The 17865-nt window shown below is 40.0% G+C and overlaps 1 protein-coding gene across 2 annotated transcripts; it reads right to left on the bottom strand.

The window, feature by feature from the left end:
* Window positions 1-1847: 1847 nt before the first annotated feature.
* On the bottom strand, window positions 1848-15966 carry IYD (iodotyrosine deiodinase). 2 transcript variants are annotated; one of them, XM_070740061.1, is made up of 5 exons: window positions 15688-15966; window positions 8579-8758; window positions 6621-6780; window positions 5846-6019; window positions 1848-2149 (listed from the first exon to the last, which is right to left on the bottom strand). In XM_070740061.1, exons 1-5 carry the CDS (start codon window positions 15872-15874, stop codon window positions 2134-2136), a joined length of 717 nt encoding a protein of 238 aa, XP_070596162.1. In that variant the 5' UTR covers window positions 15875-15966; the 3' UTR covers window positions 1848-2133. The 2 variants fall into 2 exon arrangements, with proteins under 2 accessions (XP_070596162.1, XP_070596152.1); XM_070740051.1 differs by having other exon boundaries at window positions 5863-6019.
* Between the last annotated feature and the right edge of the window lie 1899 nt (window positions 15967-17865).

Raw genomic sequence — 17865 nt, 5'->3', positions numbered from 1 at the left:
TTGGAATGGCTTCCGGCTACCCACTTGAGTCCTATTTTTGCTGGCAGGACAGTTGCCGGAGGCTATTGCAGGTGAAAACAAAGCTTGAGAGGCCCCCACAGACAGCCCTTGTGAGCTCCGTTTTCACTGGTGGAAAGTTGCAGGAGACCGTCACAGCCAAAAATGGACCTCGGGAGCCCGTTTTCACTGGCAGACTGCTCAGACCGCCGCAGGCAGTCCCGATATGGCTGATGCCAAGCTGGCTATGCCCACCCTGGCCCCTCAAGGTCAAACTCAACCCTTATGCAACCCTCAATGAAATTGAGTTTGACACTCCTGCCCTATGGTATAGGGTGAAACAGTAAAATAGACATGCAAACAGCACAGGATTAATGGAATTATGTACTACTAAGATAACTATTGCATTTCTTGGCAGTTCTTAAATATGTTTCCCCCTTCCACAAAGTTAAAGTTGGGTTTTTTAAAGTTTTACAGCTAGATTGGGAGTAAAACAAATAAAACAGTTCCTCAAACTTGTTTCCTCTGATTCAACTGCCATAAAAGGGGTTATTATACTCTTAAACTACTTTAGGAAGTAGGGAATCTGTGCAAAATACTACCAATAGTAGATCTGGACCTCCCTCAGTGTTAAGACAGTCCCACCCAAACAAACTAAATCATGGATACTAGAAGGTTTGTATTGGGAAAATACGTATTCCACGTATTCCACGTATGGATAAAAACAAATGGACTTGTTTAAGGATGAAACTAAGGCTGTATGAGCATAGATGTCCTTAAAGAACAGTGATTGAGCCATCTTTGGACCAAGCCTCAGGAAAGGAACTGTGGATACACACATGCACATGCGCGCGCATGCACACACACACAAACACACACACACACACAGCAAATCCTTCAAAATATTAAGAAACTAAATTTAAGTTAAATATAATTAGAAACTCAGTTGAGTAAAATCACTAAAATCTCACCACAACTTTTTCCTTGGGATAACCAACCATACTCACCAATGGTTATTTTAATCACATTTTGATTGTTCACTGTTATATTCCATTGCTTATATTTTCTTTATTATAACTTTTAAGGTATCTGGAAACATCGGAAGAAATATGCATATTGTTGTGGTTAGCTCTGGCCCAGCTCCTTCCCCAAGGAATGTGCAGGTGGATGTGGGGGAGAGATCCACATGCCACAGGCCTGTTTTGCTCCCGATGGAATCTGATGATGAAACCTCCTCTGACCAAGGAAGCATGAGTGACAGGGAAGAGGGGAGTTTGGGAGACAGCCCAGGAGGAGATCAATCACCTGTATCATCCTTGGATTCTGAACAAGAATTAATGACACATCCACCCATGCGTAGAGTGATGCATAGGAGACAACAACTGAAGGATTATTACAAGAAAAAATGAGGCCACCTGTGGTTGCGTGGGGCTCCAGTAATTAGGGCTGCTGCTATAAATAGCAGCGTGTGGGTTTGGCTGTTGTGAAAGAGTATCTGATCACAGTTCTTCATGAATCATGTGTTGCTGTTTTCTGGACTTAGTTGATTTTTCATGCCTTTGAAATCAAAGCAGAGCAACGTGTGTGTGTGTGTGTGTCTCACTTCGTTGGAAGCAGAATGGGTGTGAAGTTTCTTCACAGCTGCTACCTAAGTACTTAATGACTGCTTAAGGGAAATTGTACAGACTACCCGGTAGTTTTGGGACGAGTGCTCTTTGCAATACAATTTTGAATTTTGTGATAAAGAATATTGTTTTGAATTTTCAAACGTGTGTGTGTCTGCAATTTGTACCCTTGAATTTTCGGGAGGCTCCTACCAGAGAGCCCGGCAGAACACATATAGATCCACATTTAGATGCAAAACCACGTCTGTTTATTTGAATGAAGAGTTACAGAAATAATCAAGGAGCACAAATGTTCTTCGGGTGGTTCTTATCTGATATCAAAGTATATTCCCAAATGTTCAGGGTTATATAACCACCATAATCTCATCCAGAGGCTTTCTGTAGAAGTTTGGCACAGTGGCGTCTTTACTGGGGTATCCAACTGGCAGCAGCAGAAGCAACTTTTCATTTGGTGGACGCTCAAGCAGAACCCTTAGGCGCGGGCCACAGTTCAGTGGAGTAGTAGTAACTGTCACCAGGCCCACATTCTAAAAGCAAAAAGAGAACAAAATATGAAATCTTTGTATAAGCATAGCATTCTTTACCCACCTTGCTCATGGTCTATAAATCTTTGAAGAACCTACATGCTTCAAATTTTCACTACAACATTTCATTCTGGAATACCTTGTCCCTGAGCCCAAGAGACTCGTTCCCTGTTTAAGATGGCTGCCAAACTAAAACAATTCTTTAAGGATTTTGCAGAGAGAACCAGCTTTAAGGATTTGTTACACATGTTTAATGTTTGCATGTTCTTATTATATAGCAAACCTCTGATGAGTAGGTGACATAAAAACAATTGCACAAATGATTAGATGGATTCATAGATAATAGATAGGTAAGTATATGTTTATCTAAAGTAAGTACAGTGGTATCTCTACTTAAGAACTTAATTCATTGCATGACCAGTTTCTTAAGTAGAAAAGATTGTAAGTAGAAGCAATTTTTCCCATAAGAATCAATGTAAAAGCAAATAATGTGTGCAAACCCATTAGGAAAGAAATAAAAGCTCAGAATTTGGGTGGCAGGAGGAGGAGGAAGAAGAGGAGGAGGACAGTTGCTGCCGAAGGAAGAAGGGGAGGGGAGGGTGTTATGCCGGCCCAGAGCCAACCACAACAGAGGGGAATCAAAAAAATCCAAAACTTTAAGGCTTAAAAATAAAAAAAGAGGGACTCTGAGGTGGCAAGGAGGAGCATGCGCCTCCCATATACCCGGCGCGAGGCTGCCTCCCATACACTGCACCAGAGAGAGAAACCCAGGGGGAATGGCAGGAAACTGGCCGGGCCTTTGTGCCGCTCTTAACTTTCCTGGGAAATTTTTCCAGGCTCGGGTTCTTAAGTAGAAAATAGTTCTTAAGAAGAGGCAAAAAAATCTTGAACACCCGGGTCTTATGTAGAAAAGTTCTTAAGTAGAGGCGTTCTTAAGTAGAGGTACCACTGTATATGTTTGAACATGCATAATCTCTTCAGAAAGTGCAATTACTGCAATTATATATGATTCAATATTGATATACTTTCATAACTGTGTACTGTAATATATGTTTATGATGCAATACAATTATTTTCTGTTCAGGTTAATGCAAAATTACCTACTCTTCAGTCAAATAAAATTCATAAGGTATTAATCACATTATGTCCATACATATTTATCCAGCCATTGTAATAATGCATACATGTCAATTTGTAATATATATTCCAACATGTGCTATATTTAATTCCAAAGGAATTCAGCCTATTGCTAAAAACCCAGAATCATATAATACAAAGACAAGCAAATTATTATAGTGTGGCTTTCTGATGAAATGGATTGTAGTGTATAAAACTTATGAATAAAAGATTTTGTGAAATATTTCATTGTTTTACCATATACATAATTCTTGTTATTTATTTCTCCTTTTAGCTAGGGGCAAAAATTCAACAACTCATGCCGAAGGTCTTCTAATGTGAAGCTATCATTCAAAAACTACAATTTTGCTTTTCTTTGAGGATGCATGGGGAAGCTATTGAAGGGCTAAATTTTGGATAGAACAATAGAGTTCAAAGGGGCTTTTTATTGAGTCTAATCTACACGCAGTGCAGGTAGGTAAAATAAAAAAATCTGTATTTGCCTGGATTCCTTCTGAACACATCAAGCAAAAGAAAGCCAAGTAGTTTCTATGTTAAACTATTATGGCTTGGATTCCTCTTCCACAAAATTTAATTGGAATCTTCCTTCTTATTACTTAAATTCACTGATTTGTGCCTGGATTTTATAATGATAGAAAATAAGTCCTGGACTTCTTCCTTGAAACATAGCTGTTGTGGTTAGCTCTGGCCCAGCTCCTGCTCCAAGGACTGTGGGTGTAGGAGAGACATCCACATGCTGCAGGCCTGTTTTGCCCCCCCGGTGGAATCTGCTGATGAAGGCTCCTCTGACCAAGAAGACATGAGTGACAGGGAGGAGGAGAGTGTGGCAGACAGCTCAGAAGGAGAGCAATTATCTAGCTCTTCCTTGGATTCAGAACAAGAGTTAATGATACAGCCACGCATGCGGAGAGCGATGCATAGGCAACAACAACGGAGAGATTATTATCAAAGAAAATGAGGCCACCTGTGGTTGGGTGGGGCTGTGGTAATTAGTGAGGCTGCTATAAATAGCAGCCTGTGGGTTTGGCCATTGTGGAGGATTATCTGATCGTTGTTTCGTGACTGCTTTACTGACTTTGACCTTTTGTGTGCTGATTTTTCCCCGCTTTGAAACTAAACCAGAGCAAAGTGTGTTTCACTTTGTGAAAGAGGAAGGACTGTGAATTGCCTCACAGCTGCAAGCTAAGTATCACAGAACTGATGAGGGACTTGTACAAATTACCAGTTTGTTTGGAGACAAGTGCTCTTTGCTATACCAAAAGAGGGCTTAGTTTAAGTGACTTTTCATTATAAAGAACATTGTTTTGAATTTTCAAACGTGTGTGTCTCTGAAATTTGTACCTGTGAATTTTTGGGAGAAGTTTACCAGAGAGCCCGACAGAACAATAGCTGAGATATGTTAGATCTTAAATAAATTAGATTTTAGTCGTGTTACATGTTACAGTTCTCTAATATATCAAGAGTGTTCTGAATTCTATTTCTGTGACATTAGCTATCGCACTGCACTCAATGTTAGATAATCAAAAAATTTATAGGTATTCCTTGCACTTTTTCATTCAAGTCATTAGTAAAAATATTAAAGACTACAGAATTTGGGATTGATTCTTATGCCAATCATTTATTTTTAAATTTAATAAAGAATTATTAACAGTAGTTTTTGAGCATGATTTTCAAACCAGCTGTACATCCACTTACTTGTTTTATCATAGAGTCTTTACTTAATAATTTACTTACATTTCTGTTAATCAGAATGTTCTGGAGTAGTTCATCAAATGCTTTGTTCAAGTCAAGATATATTATAAATATAGCATCCCACAATCTACTAAAAACTACACAATCAAAAAAACTAGTTAACATTAGTCTAGCAAGATTTTCTTTTACAAATCCATGCTAGTTTTTGGCAATTATTATATTGTTTCAATATATTAATCTCTTTATGAACTACTCTAATATGAATAAATAGGATTTTAAATTTATCTCTGCTACAATAGTCATTAAATCACTTTCAGTGCCCTTTATAATTCAGTATCATTATAAATCCATAACTCAGTCTGAGTATCTTAAAGTAGGGATAAGTCCCATATATGCCTTATACAAACTGTAGGTTTAGTCTTATTTTCTTTTTCAAAAACAGAGAACAAGTTGGAGAAGCCCAGGCTGCTGAAAAAAAGGGCCCAAGTTTGCTATTTGCAGTGCTCAAGCTAAAATATATACAATATAAATTAAGTGTTCAGAAACAGAATAAATGTGCTTATATTATATTACATTGGCAGATTGTCATGGAATTTTAGTATGTTAACTTTGCTCTAAACTTCCTCAACAGATTTAAATGAAAACCCTCAATCTCCCAAGATTACAACAGACTGTATGTTCTGTCAAATATTTTGTGTGCAGCCTAAAATACCTTTCCATTAAGGCAGAACCAATTCCTCTTTTTGCCCAGAGGAGTGGTCTAAGATAAAATATACAGTATAGTGAAACCAGGTGTTTTTTAAAAAAAAAAAACAATGGTTGTGCATAATCCTCCACATTGATTATATTTCTTTGTGCTCTTGCTCTTACCCAAATTGCAAGCATACCTCTAAGGCAGCGAGAAGGATGCCACATGCAATAGAAACACTGATCTCATTGTAGTAGTGAGTTTTCTTTCTCCCATTTGGAAGTATTCCATACACCTGCTTGAAAATGAGAATCAAGTACGGAGCGCTATCCAAATATTCTTTGATCCAGTTTGTCCTAAGAAGGAATCATTTTTAAACAGCTGTTTAGTATTAAATATTTGCACTAGTTGTAAAATGCAAATGTATTATATGACAAAAGTTCCAGAAAACCTTTTGAAAGCTGCCAGACATAACACCTACTATTTTTCCACCTGAAAATAAAACCCCTTACATTATGTTTAGCACCTTTGCTGGACGATACATCTTTGGCTTGTACTTTTTCAATCACTGTTGCAACAAAATTGGTTGCCATGGAAATGCCAGATGAGAAATTAAAGTAGAATTTGGTATGTTTAAGAAAAAATACATAGTGGAATATTTAAAAACATAAAGAGGTTGATAGAAAATATATATAGTGGGGGCATGGTACCATTTTAGAAAATTGCTAACCGTAATTTCAAGATTAAAATAAAAACATATTTATTAATTAATTAGATTAACTGAATATAATGAAATGATTGTATGCATGGATGTTTATGACAAAAGATCATCTTTAGTATTAGTACTCAGGTAAAAATGACACTGAATAGGCTAGCTTTTAATTTGATCCTTATACCCATAACCTAAGGAACATATTGATCACTCCCTCAAAGTTGCAGCAATCATCCTATTGATACCTCATCTTTTTTATGTCATTAACCCATCTGTCTCCCATCCTTTTCTTGTAGTTCATTTCTTCCTCTTCTTCAATGATTTCACGGATTTTATGCTTTACTTCTTTATCGCTGACAACCACAAAGGTCCAAGGTTCAGTATGCGCCCCACTAGGAGATGTTCCTTTAATTGAATAAAAAGGAAATATTTGGATTAAAGAATAGAGCTACCCAGTGATGGGCTACCAAAATTTTTACTACCACACTGTGGGCGTGGCTTATGCATTTTGTTTCAACATCTTTCAGTGCAAATTGGGTGCTCTGGGATGGAGCTCCAAATTTTGCTACCGGAACTGCGTTCCTGGCCATTCCCGTAGGAGCCCATCACTGGAGTTACCTGATGTTCCCCTAATAAAAGAAAAAGTAGACTTCACAACTTTAAACCTCATCACTTTTGGAACTGGGATATATCTAACCAACTGTGCTAAGATTACAGCATTTAGTCAGGTTGGTTAGATTAACTTCAGTTGATTATAACTTTTGAATGTGTAAATGTGTTGCCACAACATGAAACAACAAAGCTAGATCACGATCTAGATCAGTGTTTCCCAACTTTGGCAACTTGAAGATATCTGGACTTCAACTCCCAGAATTCCCCAGCCAGCATTCTTCAAGTTGCCAAGGTTGGGAAACACTGATCTAGATAACCAGCTGCTATGGCCTAGAGGTGGAGCTCTTGCCTCACAATCAAGAGGTTGTGAGTTCGATTCAAGGTAGAGGCAGGTGTAAGGGCTTCTTGCTTGGGCAGGGGGTTGGACTAGATGACCTGGTAGGTACCTTCCAACTGTGTTCTGGCTGATTTGCTCTTGTTGTATTTTCAGTAAGGCATTTTGTTCATAGAAGAGAAAGCTTTGGGAAGAGGGGCAGCTCCTGTGACTCATAAAGGCAATATAAGGGATAACTTCGGCTTCCAACTATTATCTTATTCATGTGTTTAACACTGCTGTTTGTTTTCCATTTCCTCTTATAGGAGCTCCCCTATAGTTACTGTATCTTAGAGATGCACTTTCTGAGGCTACATGTTTTATACCAAAAGCCTGTGCTATAACTGAGAAACAACTTACACAAGTACAGAATGACAAGCAAGCATTGATTGTATTTATTTTAAATTCAACTTGGTAGACCTCCTACTTAACTTTACTGTATGGACACATATTCTTTTCATATGTTAAATGGGCAGTACGGGAATTATTGGGGTAAATTGAAAAGAGCATCTATCTTTTTGACTCTCTGTCTGTCTGTCTGTCTACCATCACCTCCGGAACCGCCTGCTATCGCACAAATCCCAGTGACCGATATGGTCCCACAGAGTTGGCCTTCTCCGGGTCCCATCGAATAAACAATGTCGTTTGGCGGGCCCCAGGGGAAGAGCCTTCTCTGTGGCGGCCCCGGCCCTCTGGAACCAACTCCCCTCGGAGATTAGAACTGCCCCCACCCTCCCTGTCTTTCAAAAACTACTCAAGACTCATTTATGCCGCCAGGCATGGGGGAGTTAAGATATTCCTTCCCCCTAGGCCATTACAAGTTATGCATGGTCTTCGGAGAGGGCGGCATACAAATCCAAATAATAAATAAATAAATAAATGGTATGCTTGTGTGTATGTTTTGTTTTATTATAAGGGTTTTTAGTTGTTTTATTAATTGGATTTCTACATACTGTTTTTATCATTGTTGTTAGCCGCCCCGAGTCTGCGGAGAGGGGCGGCATACAAATCCAATAAATAATAATAATCATCATCTATCCATCTATCATCTATCGTGTTGGGAGAGAGGTTTTGAAAGGTACTGAAAAGAATATGAATTATTATAGGAAGACTGAGTTCACAGAGAGTACCAGTTTCTTACTAACATTGTTCACTCTGAAGGCATTTAGACTCTAGACTTAAATCATTTCCAAGAAATCCATTTACAAAAAGTACTACCTGCAGTTTTAATCACATTGTCAATTACTTCTCTTGGAACCGGCTCATCACTGATGAATCTGACAGATCGTCGCTTTTTCAGAAGCTCATAAAAATCCTTTGACCTTTTGACCATGTCTTCTTCAGAGTAACGCTCAATTGAAAAAGGGATGTGATCTAATTCATTCCATTCATCGACATCTTCAGGAGAAGGTGGAGGAAATAATACAAAAATAAACACAAAACAGTATAAAGGATTTCAATTATTAATTAATTATTGTTAATAATTTTCAATTATTTTTTTCTGGGAAAGAAAAAGTCTAATTTTTGGGCCTATTAAGTATTGCAGTGTTTCCCAATCTTGGCAACTTGAAGATATTTGGACTTCAACTCCCAGAATTTCCCAGCCAGCGTCAAAATATCTTCAAGTTGCCAAGGTTGGGAAACACTGAAGTATTGCATCTAACCGGGGTGGGTTCCACTTACCTTTGCCACCAGGGGGCATCATGGCATTTCGCATGCACCCATGCCTCCTTATGCAATTTCACTTATCACCATTTTCATAGCAGGATTCAGCCTGAAACACAGCTGAGGAGCTGATCAGCTGTGCTTCGGGCAAAGAAACAAAGGTGATTATTAGCCCGGGGGAAGGCGGGCGGGCTCTTTTTAAAACAGGGAAAGAAGAAGAAGTCATCCAAAGATGTAAAATTCCACCGAAAATTCCTTTAAAAAGATGGTGGCACCCATGAACCGGCACTGACCGAATCGGATCTGTGACACTATTGTCATGTCACCAGTGGGTCACTAATGGTTCAGGCGATGTGGTCCAAACCGGGAGGAACCCACCCCTGCATTTAACTGTATATCAACAAAGAATTTTGGAGGACACAAGTAATATTTATAGAAAACTATCATAATAAATAATACTTGTTGAGATATACTCTGCATGCAGAAAAGGGCAAGTTCAGTTTTTGACATCTCAATATTATATAGAGCTAGGAAATGACATCAATTCTACCTTAAGGTGACCAGATTATAACTTCGGTAAAGTGGGACATCATTGACGGGGGGAAGGGGACGGACGACTGAAAAATCTGTACAGACTTTTACCTCAACGGGGTGGGGTGGGGGGGTTTGCTTCCCAGTCTGGCACTTCTATCAATTTATTATCTTTCCTGTTTTGAAAAGCATAGAAACAGTAAGACAAGGGAAGAGAGCAAAGTAGCTTGCCTGTTCTGCTTTCAGGTTGCTTCTTATACTGGAAGCAGCACTCTTTCACCCCCAATGGTGGAGAGGTGCACGCTCGGTCTCCTCTCCGATCCTCCAATCTCTCTCCCCCTCCCTCCCTCCCTCCCTGTCTCCCTCCCTCCCTCTCTCTCTCTATCTCTCTCCCTCTTGCTGTTGGGCATGCGCAAAGCAACCCATAGCCTGGACTTTATTCACTCTGTACTGCCCAGAGTGAATAAAGCATTTCCTTTCTCTGGGCGCCGGGAGGAGGAAGATTCTCCCAGTGCCCAGAGAAAGGAAATGCTTTATTTGCTCTGGGCAGTCCAGAGAAAGGAAAATCGGGACTTTTTAAAAAAACCCACGGGACACAGGACACTATCAAAAATCGGGACTGTCCCCCCAGTCACCTTATTCTAACTATAATCTTGCAGAACCATTGCTTTAAAATGAGTGTAGACCAGGAATGGCCTATGGAAAGTATTACAATGTAGTTCATTTGTGCTTGCTTAAACATGGATTTGTAGGAACTACCGGTAGACATTAAAAACCTAGAGAAAAGATTTTTCTTCCCTGCTATAGACGGTATGTGACTGATCAATCTCTGGACACCAACTATATCTGGATGCAGGAATGTAAGTAGACACTGCCTCTCTGTCCTGAGGCAAACATTTTAATGGCTATCTCAGAGGTGATGGAGCTCCTGTGCTAAGCCACCATGGTTATGGTTATTGAGGTTGGAGTAAAGGAGAGGTGTCACACAAGTGCTTCTTCAGTGCAGCAGCACTGACCCTTACTCTCATGAGAAAAGGATGAAGGAAGCTAACAGCAAGTGCTGAGAAAAACACCAGGCCCCAAGAGTCATACTTCCATCCTGTAGTCCAAGCCTTTCTCAGCCACTTCCAGCAATCCCAATGAGCAGAAGAAGAAGAACAAAATGGACGAAGTGTCACTGCTGCTGTTGACTGAAGCAACAGCTAATTCAGGAATGGGATGATTATGATAATATCACTTTGGTACCCAATCAAAGTGGTTCCTGTTTGCCTTTAAATGTTTTCAACCCAGTTTGCCTTGATTTGTTTTTCAGTATAGCTGGTTTGCTGATGAATAGTTGTGTTATGCTCTGATTGCTGTAATTTTATTTTTGCATCATTTAAAAAAATCTATGTATACAACTATTCTGCAGTTGAAACTGCAGTTTTAATTTTTTTTTAAAAAAAGCATAAGAAAAATGAAAGATGTTAGCAGGTGCAGAATGATTTATCCCTTTAGGTTGTTTGTAAACGTAAAGAGAATATGAACATTTACACATACATTCTTTTTTTCTAAATAGTGTAAGAATAGAAATGCTTCCCGTTTCTTTAATTTCAAAACAAAAGAATCAGTGGAGGAAGGCTGCTAATGATATACAATGTTCCTCCATGCTGTTTGTTTAGTGCCTAAGAAGGGCTTCTTATTTTGCCATTTAATTTGTTATCATTTGTTGTCCCAAATGATCAATGTTCATAAATCCTTAAGAAAATACCTTTCTTATCAAAATATAAAGGAGGGTAAAATGATCCATGGGTTAAACATAGGAGAACAAAACAGGCCCTAGCAGCAAAATTAATCATCCTAAAACACTTGCCATTTAGTGTTTTGAAAATACTGCTCAAGGTTGTTTGCTTTGGATGCTGACGGGACTTTAAAAAGTGCTTTCTCTTTTTTTACTCTGCCATCATACAGTATTAAGTGCCTCTCCTAAATGCACCCAAGCCATATGGTTGCTTAAAAGCAATGAACCACTGGCTTTTATCAACCTGGCTGAGCATGACTAAAAGCTGATCATAGAATGCAAATATGACGTTTTCATAGAAACATAGAAGATTAAAAAAAGACCTCATGGTCCATCTAGCCTGCCCTTGTACTATTTCCTGTATTTGATCCTGGATTTGATCTAAAACACGACTTGAGTATTGCCCACAAGATCATATGCTGCAATGTCCTACCGGTCAATGACTGCTTCAGCTTCAACCGCAATAACACAAGAGCACGCAACAGATTCAAACTTAATATTAACTGCTCCAAACTTGACTGTAAAAAATATGATTTCAACAATCGAGTTATCAAAGCGTGGAACTCATTACCGGACTCAATTGTGTCAAACCCTAACCCCCAACACTTCTCCCTTAGACTCTCCACGATTGACCTCTCCAGGTTCCTAAGAAGCCAGTAAGGGGCGTACATAAGTGCACTGGTGTGCCTTTCGTCCCCTGTCCAATTGTCTTTCCTTTCTTTCACCTATCTTATATATTCTCTTCCTTTCATATATCCTCTCCTCTAAGTTCACTTTCACCCTCTTTTATATTATCACATGTCTATCTTTCTTCCTATGTATTTGTGTATTGGACAAATGAATAAATGAATAAATGAATAAATAAATGAATGAATGAATGAATGAATGAATAAATAAATAAATAAATAAATAAATAAATGTTTATCCCAGGCATGTTTAAATTCAGTTACTGTGGATTTACCAACCACATCTGCTGGAGGTTTGTTCCAAGCATCCACTACTCTTTCAGTAAAATAATATTTTCTCACGTTGCGTCTGATCTTCCCCCCAACTAACTTCAGATTGTGCCCCCTTGTTCTTGTGTTCACTTTCCTGTTAAAAACACGTCCCTCCTGGACCTTATTCAACCCTTTAACATATTTAAATGTTTCGATCATGTCCCCCCTTTCCCTTCTGTCATCCAGACTATACAGATTGAGCTCATTAAGTCTTTCCTGATACGTTTTATGCTTAAGACCTTCCACCATTTTTGTACCCCACCAGTCAATACACTGTGGGATATGACTTCAGTCCAGTCTCTTGTTTTTTCATTGCAAAGGTTTCTATTACCTCCCTCACAACCCAAACCTGGGAAACAACTAAAAAAGAGAAGAAAACTTGTAAGTCAAGGTTCCCTCTCCCAGATTTTTTTTTTGCCCACAGCAGTCTTGGTATGTGAATTTGCATTCTCCTACTATTTTATTTATTTATTATTTTATTTTATTAATCAGATTTACATGTTGCCCCTCTCCGAGGACTCAGAAGGGCTTACAATATATAAAAATGTATATCAAAATCCAATTAATTAAGTTAAAAGTTAAATCTAAAAACCAGAAAACCAATTAAAATGCGCACATATCTGTTCAGTCAGCAAACCCACCATACATTAATCGGCCAAGGGGCAGCGTCTAATAACCCCAAGCCTGGCAGCATAAATGAGTCTTTAGACTCTTGCGAAAGGCGAGGAGGGTGGGGGCAGTACGAATCTCCAGGGGAAGCTGATTCCAGAGGGCTGGGCCCCCCACAAAGAAGGCTCTTCCCCTAGGGCCCGTCAAGCAACATTACTAGTTGATGGGACCCAGAAAAGGCCAACTCTGTGGGACCTAACTGGTTGCTGGGATTCATGCGGTAGGAGGCGGTTCCGTAAGTATTCTTAAATATAATATATATTAGGGCTAGTGCCTATGCAATGAATATAAGGAAATTCCAAGGAAGACCAACTCCTGAAAGACATTAGAAGAACATTAGTTGGTGGGTCCATTCAGTTAAAGAACAGAGACAGCACAGGGCAGAGCAAGAGTCAGTCAATAGATGTCCCCTCTCATTCAAATTTATTTTATTTGTTTATTTTATCACATTTGTATGCCGCCCTTCTCCTCATGGACTCAGAGCAGCGGACAACAGTAACATGAAGCTAACAAACCCCGCAATAAAAACATTTATCCATCACTCATTCATCAATAGGCCGGAACAAGATGTTGGTGTTCAATGACCCTCCCAGGCCTGCTGGCAAAGCCATGTTTTAGGGCCTTTTGGAAGGTCAGGAGAGTGGGGGCGATGCAAATCTCCAGGGGAAACTGGTTCCAGAGTGCTGGAGCCATCACAGAGAAGGTCCTCCCCCATGGCTCTGCCAGCTGGCATTGTTTGGCTGATGGGTCCCAGAGAAGGCCAACTCTGTGGGATCTGATTGGTCACTGGGATGTGTGAGGCAGAAGACAGATCCATATGTAATCTGGTCTTAAGCCATGTAGGTAATGATCAACACTTTGAATTGAGATCAGAGATTGACTGGAAGCAGTGCAGCACGTGGAATTGGAGTAATATGGTGTATGTAGGTACATCCATAATAGATCACGCTGTTATAGACTAACTTAAGCCTCTGAACGGTCCTCAAAGGTAGCCCCATGTAGAGCGCACTGCAGTAATTGAGCCTCGAGGTGATGAGGGCATGAGTGACTGTGAGTAGAGACTCCCTATCCAAATAGGGCCGCAACTGGCACCCAATGTGAATATGTGCGAAGGCCCCTTTAGTCAAAGCCGAGAGATGTTGCTCTAACCTCAGCTGTGGATCAGCTGTGGATTGAGGAGGGCTCTTATAAAAATCTTTTATAAGAGGAAGGAGTAGCATTGGAATTTTGCATTCTCTTCCAAGGATAGTTTGTAAAGCTTATAGGGCTGCTACGCTCCCAATGTTGGGGTTGGTGCTTTGGACAAGAGAATCCAGAATCCTGCATGAAGCAGCGATGCTCATTCTGGAAAGGCATCCAGCCTTGAGTATATAACCACCCTATCAGAACAGGTTGGGTTGACATATCTTTCACTTTCTATCTCACATTTGGAAAAATTCAGTTGTTTTTTTTAGTAAATTAAACCAGGAAAGACTTGGGATGCATAAAAGCTGCATCTAATTATTTGCACACCACGGAAAAGCTCCTTACTTGTGATTAAGCACATTCCATTGCCCTCCATCTAGGAATAAATTATATTGAACTTTTGGGACATACATCTCATTAAACATGCAGAGGTAAAGTACTTTTGTCAATAATATGCACTCTGAAGCTGCTTTCTTTCCCCATAACTTAGATCAGCTTCACAGCTTCCTATATCAGTTACTGTTATTACTCTACATAAACAAAAAGGAGGACCTCAGACTATGTTGCAAGGTAATCTAGAAAAGAAGCATAGCCAAGAGGAACAGCTCTATCTGTACTGTAAGGTAAACATCCGTCCTGTTCAATTACAGTGGTACCTCTACCTACAAATGGCTCTACCTACGAACTTTTCTAGATAAGAACCGGGTATTCAAGATTTTTTTGCCTCTTCTCAAGAACCATTTTCCACTTACAAACCTGAGCCTCGGAAACTGTAATCGGAAAAGGCATGGAGAAGCCTCCATGGGGCCTCTCTAGGAATCTTCTGGGAGGAAAGAGGGCCAGAAAAGGCAGGGAGAATCCTCCATGGGGCCTCTCTAGGAATCTTCTGGGAGGAAAGAGGGCCAGAAAAGGCAGGGAGAATCCTCCATAGGGTCTCTCTAGGAATCTTCTGGGAGGAAAGAGGGCCAGAAAAGGCAGGGAGAAATCTCCATGGGGCCTCTCTAGGAATCTTCTGGGAGGAAAGAGGGCCAGAAAAGGCAGGGAGAAACCTCCATGGGGCCTCTCTAGGAATCTCCTGGGAGGAAACAGGGCTTCTACCCTCCTAATCGCACACATTATTTGTTTTTACATTGATTCCTATAGGAAAAATTGCTTCTTCTTACAAACTTTTCTACTTAAGAGCCTGGTCGTGGAACGAATTAAGTTCGTAAGTAGAGGTACCACTGTACATCTAATTCTTGGAGACTGCCTGGACATGTCACTTCAGTTTTCTTGGCAATGTTTTTCAGAAATAGTTTGCCATTGCCTCCTTGCTAGGGCTATTTCATTTCTTCAACCACTCCAGATCTCTCAGCTGCATAGGAGTTACAGATTAATACCAAAACACAAATAGTTAAACATTAACGTAAAGCAGCTTTTCCAAACCTATTCTTCTCCAGATGTGTTGAACTTCAAATCCACCCCACCCTCAATTCTCAGCCAGGAATAGTTGTTCATACCTTCTTCCTCTGCATGTAAATCAGTCTCATCTTTTAAATCTTCTTCTCTCCATGGGCCAGGCACTGCCTTTTTGCTGGTTGTGCTGAGCTCTGTCTTGGGAGTTTTCTTGCTGTTTCTGAATATTATCCCTATCAAGACACAGATTAATGTTACCGCCGCTGGAATTAATAAAGAAAATGTCATCATCAATGAATATCAAATGTGGTATCACAAGTCACCACACAGCAAATGCTTCTTGTTAAGAACTAAATTGAAAACAAATAGCACAAAAGGATTAGAACCACCCACTTAGAGGGTTTCCCCCTCTTGGCTCCCTGAAGCTGAAATTTTCTGAAACTGCTCTTCAACCTTTAACAAGATCTGGCTTCTTTCCCAGAATTAAGCCTGTTTGTTTAAAGCTGAGTTGAAATCCTATTGCAAAATCTGACCCCAAGTTGCATTAAATGGAACGACACCAATTTAATTGCTGCTATGTTCTTGAGAAATTGTGAGCTTGGATAACTCTGAAGGTTGAGCAAAAAAAGTCCAATGAAAGATACTCAAAACCATCCTAACTGGATTACGAATAACTCACAGGTTTCCTTCTAGATAATTTATTAATGTAGTAATTTGTTAAATTTATTGACTTATTTCAGGGTATCTCTGATCTATTTTAGATCCATTTTAGATCAGATTAAACCTTTGTCTTCATACCTTCCTTTAGTATAATTTTAACGAACACACCTCCCGAGTTCAGCTCCCGGTTCAGACCAGTTCTATGGAACTGGTAGTAACTTGGCAGCCTGGGTCGCTGGAACTGGCAGAGACCCAGGCCTGCCATATTCTTGTACCATCTCTTTTGGAGGCTCTGTAGGGGCTGCCGTCTTGTTTTTTGGTTCTGCGCATGGACAGAAGCTCTCTTTTTTTAGCAATGTGCATGTGCCCACGTGGCGCATCTGTTCTGCCGCCGTGTTTCAACTGCCCGTAATTACAGGGTAATTAGTCCAGGAAGACACACACCACACGATAAAAGGAAAACCCAAAAGTTTTTATAAACAGAAAAACAGAAACAGCTCCCTTTTTAACTGTCAAAGGGATTTTCTGGTACACACAAGGCATAGGTTAAATGCAATCCAATTGTTCACCCAATAGCCGCCCCGAGTCCGCGGAGAGGGGCGGCATACAAATCTAAATAATAAATAAATAAATAAACAAACAAACTGGGAAACTGAGTCCAATTCTAAAGTCCAGAGAGTCCACACACAATCTTGCACAGCACAAAAACCACGATCTTGAGGAAACAATGAATCAGATAAACTGCCATGAAGCTAAAACACCAAGCTGCACTTTTATCTGTAGCACTAATTACAGCAGCCCCACCCAACCACAGGTGGACTCATTTTCTCTTGTAATAATCCTTCAGTTGTTGTCTCCTATGCATCACTCTACATGTGCGTGGATGTGTCATTAATTCTTGTTCAGAATCCAGGGATGATACAGATGATTGATCACCTCCTGGGCTATCTGTCAAACTCCCCTCTTCCCTGTCACTCACGCTTCCTTGGTCAGAGGAGGCTTTGTCGGCAGATTCCATCGGGAGCAAAACAGGCCTGTGGCATGTGGATGTTTCCCCCACATCCACCTGCGTATTCCTTGGGGCAGGAGCTGGGGCAGAGCTAACCACAACAGCATCAAGGAGCAAACCAGCAGCAAAAAAAACCCAGAATCCACCCCTACACAAATCCCTACCCAAACATCAAAATGAACATGAATGAACAGTGAAAAGAATACAATGAAACTTTGGAAAAAAATGGAATTATTATAGCAATCTAATACTAAAAATCTTCATACTTTTTCTGGTCTCTGTTTGCAGCTCCCCAAGAGACATACGCCACACAGTTCAGGAAGTCCTATTTTAGACAGTAGATCACTGAGCAGGTCATCTGGGTATCCCCAGCCATCCAAATTGTACAGTACCTAGAGCTGGGGAAATTTTGTTGCTGTAGGAAGTAAAAGCGTTTACTGCCAGGGTAAACTAGCTCAAAATTGTAGGATTTAGAAAACAAATATTCTCATTTATTGCAAAGAATTACTTTGGAGCCTTAGATAATGCCCATAAATACTTCCAGTTTTAAATGGTTATGGTTTGCAGAGCTAGCAAAGGTCCTTTTGATGTCAGGGTTTCTGCATTTCCACAG

The sequence above is a fragment of the Erythrolamprus reginae genome, chromosome 1, assembly GCF_031021105.1.
Source record: "Erythrolamprus reginae isolate rEryReg1 chromosome 1, rEryReg1.hap1, whole genome shotgun sequence".
Lineage (NCBI taxonomy): Eukaryota > Metazoa > Chordata > Lepidosauria > Squamata > Dipsadidae > Erythrolamprus > Erythrolamprus reginae.
The sequence above is the reverse complement of the archived record's forward strand: the minus strand, read 5'-3'. Positions and strand labels throughout refer to the sequence as shown.

Excerpts from the sequence above, each read along its gene's own strand:
- IYD (XM_070740051.1), bottom strand. The coding sequence starts at position 15,874 with ATGATGACATTTTCTTTATTAATTCCAGCGGCGGTAACATTAATCTGT. Across the intron at positions 6,781-8,578 it reads CAATGTGATTAAAACTGCAG|GAACATCTCCTAGTGGGGCG; the intron begins GTAGTACTTTTT and ends ATTCAATTAAAG. Across the intron at positions 2,150-5,862 it reads TCCTTCTCGCTGCCTTAGAG|AATGTGGGCCTGGTGACAGT; the intron begins GTATGCTTGCAA and ends TTTTGCTTTTAG.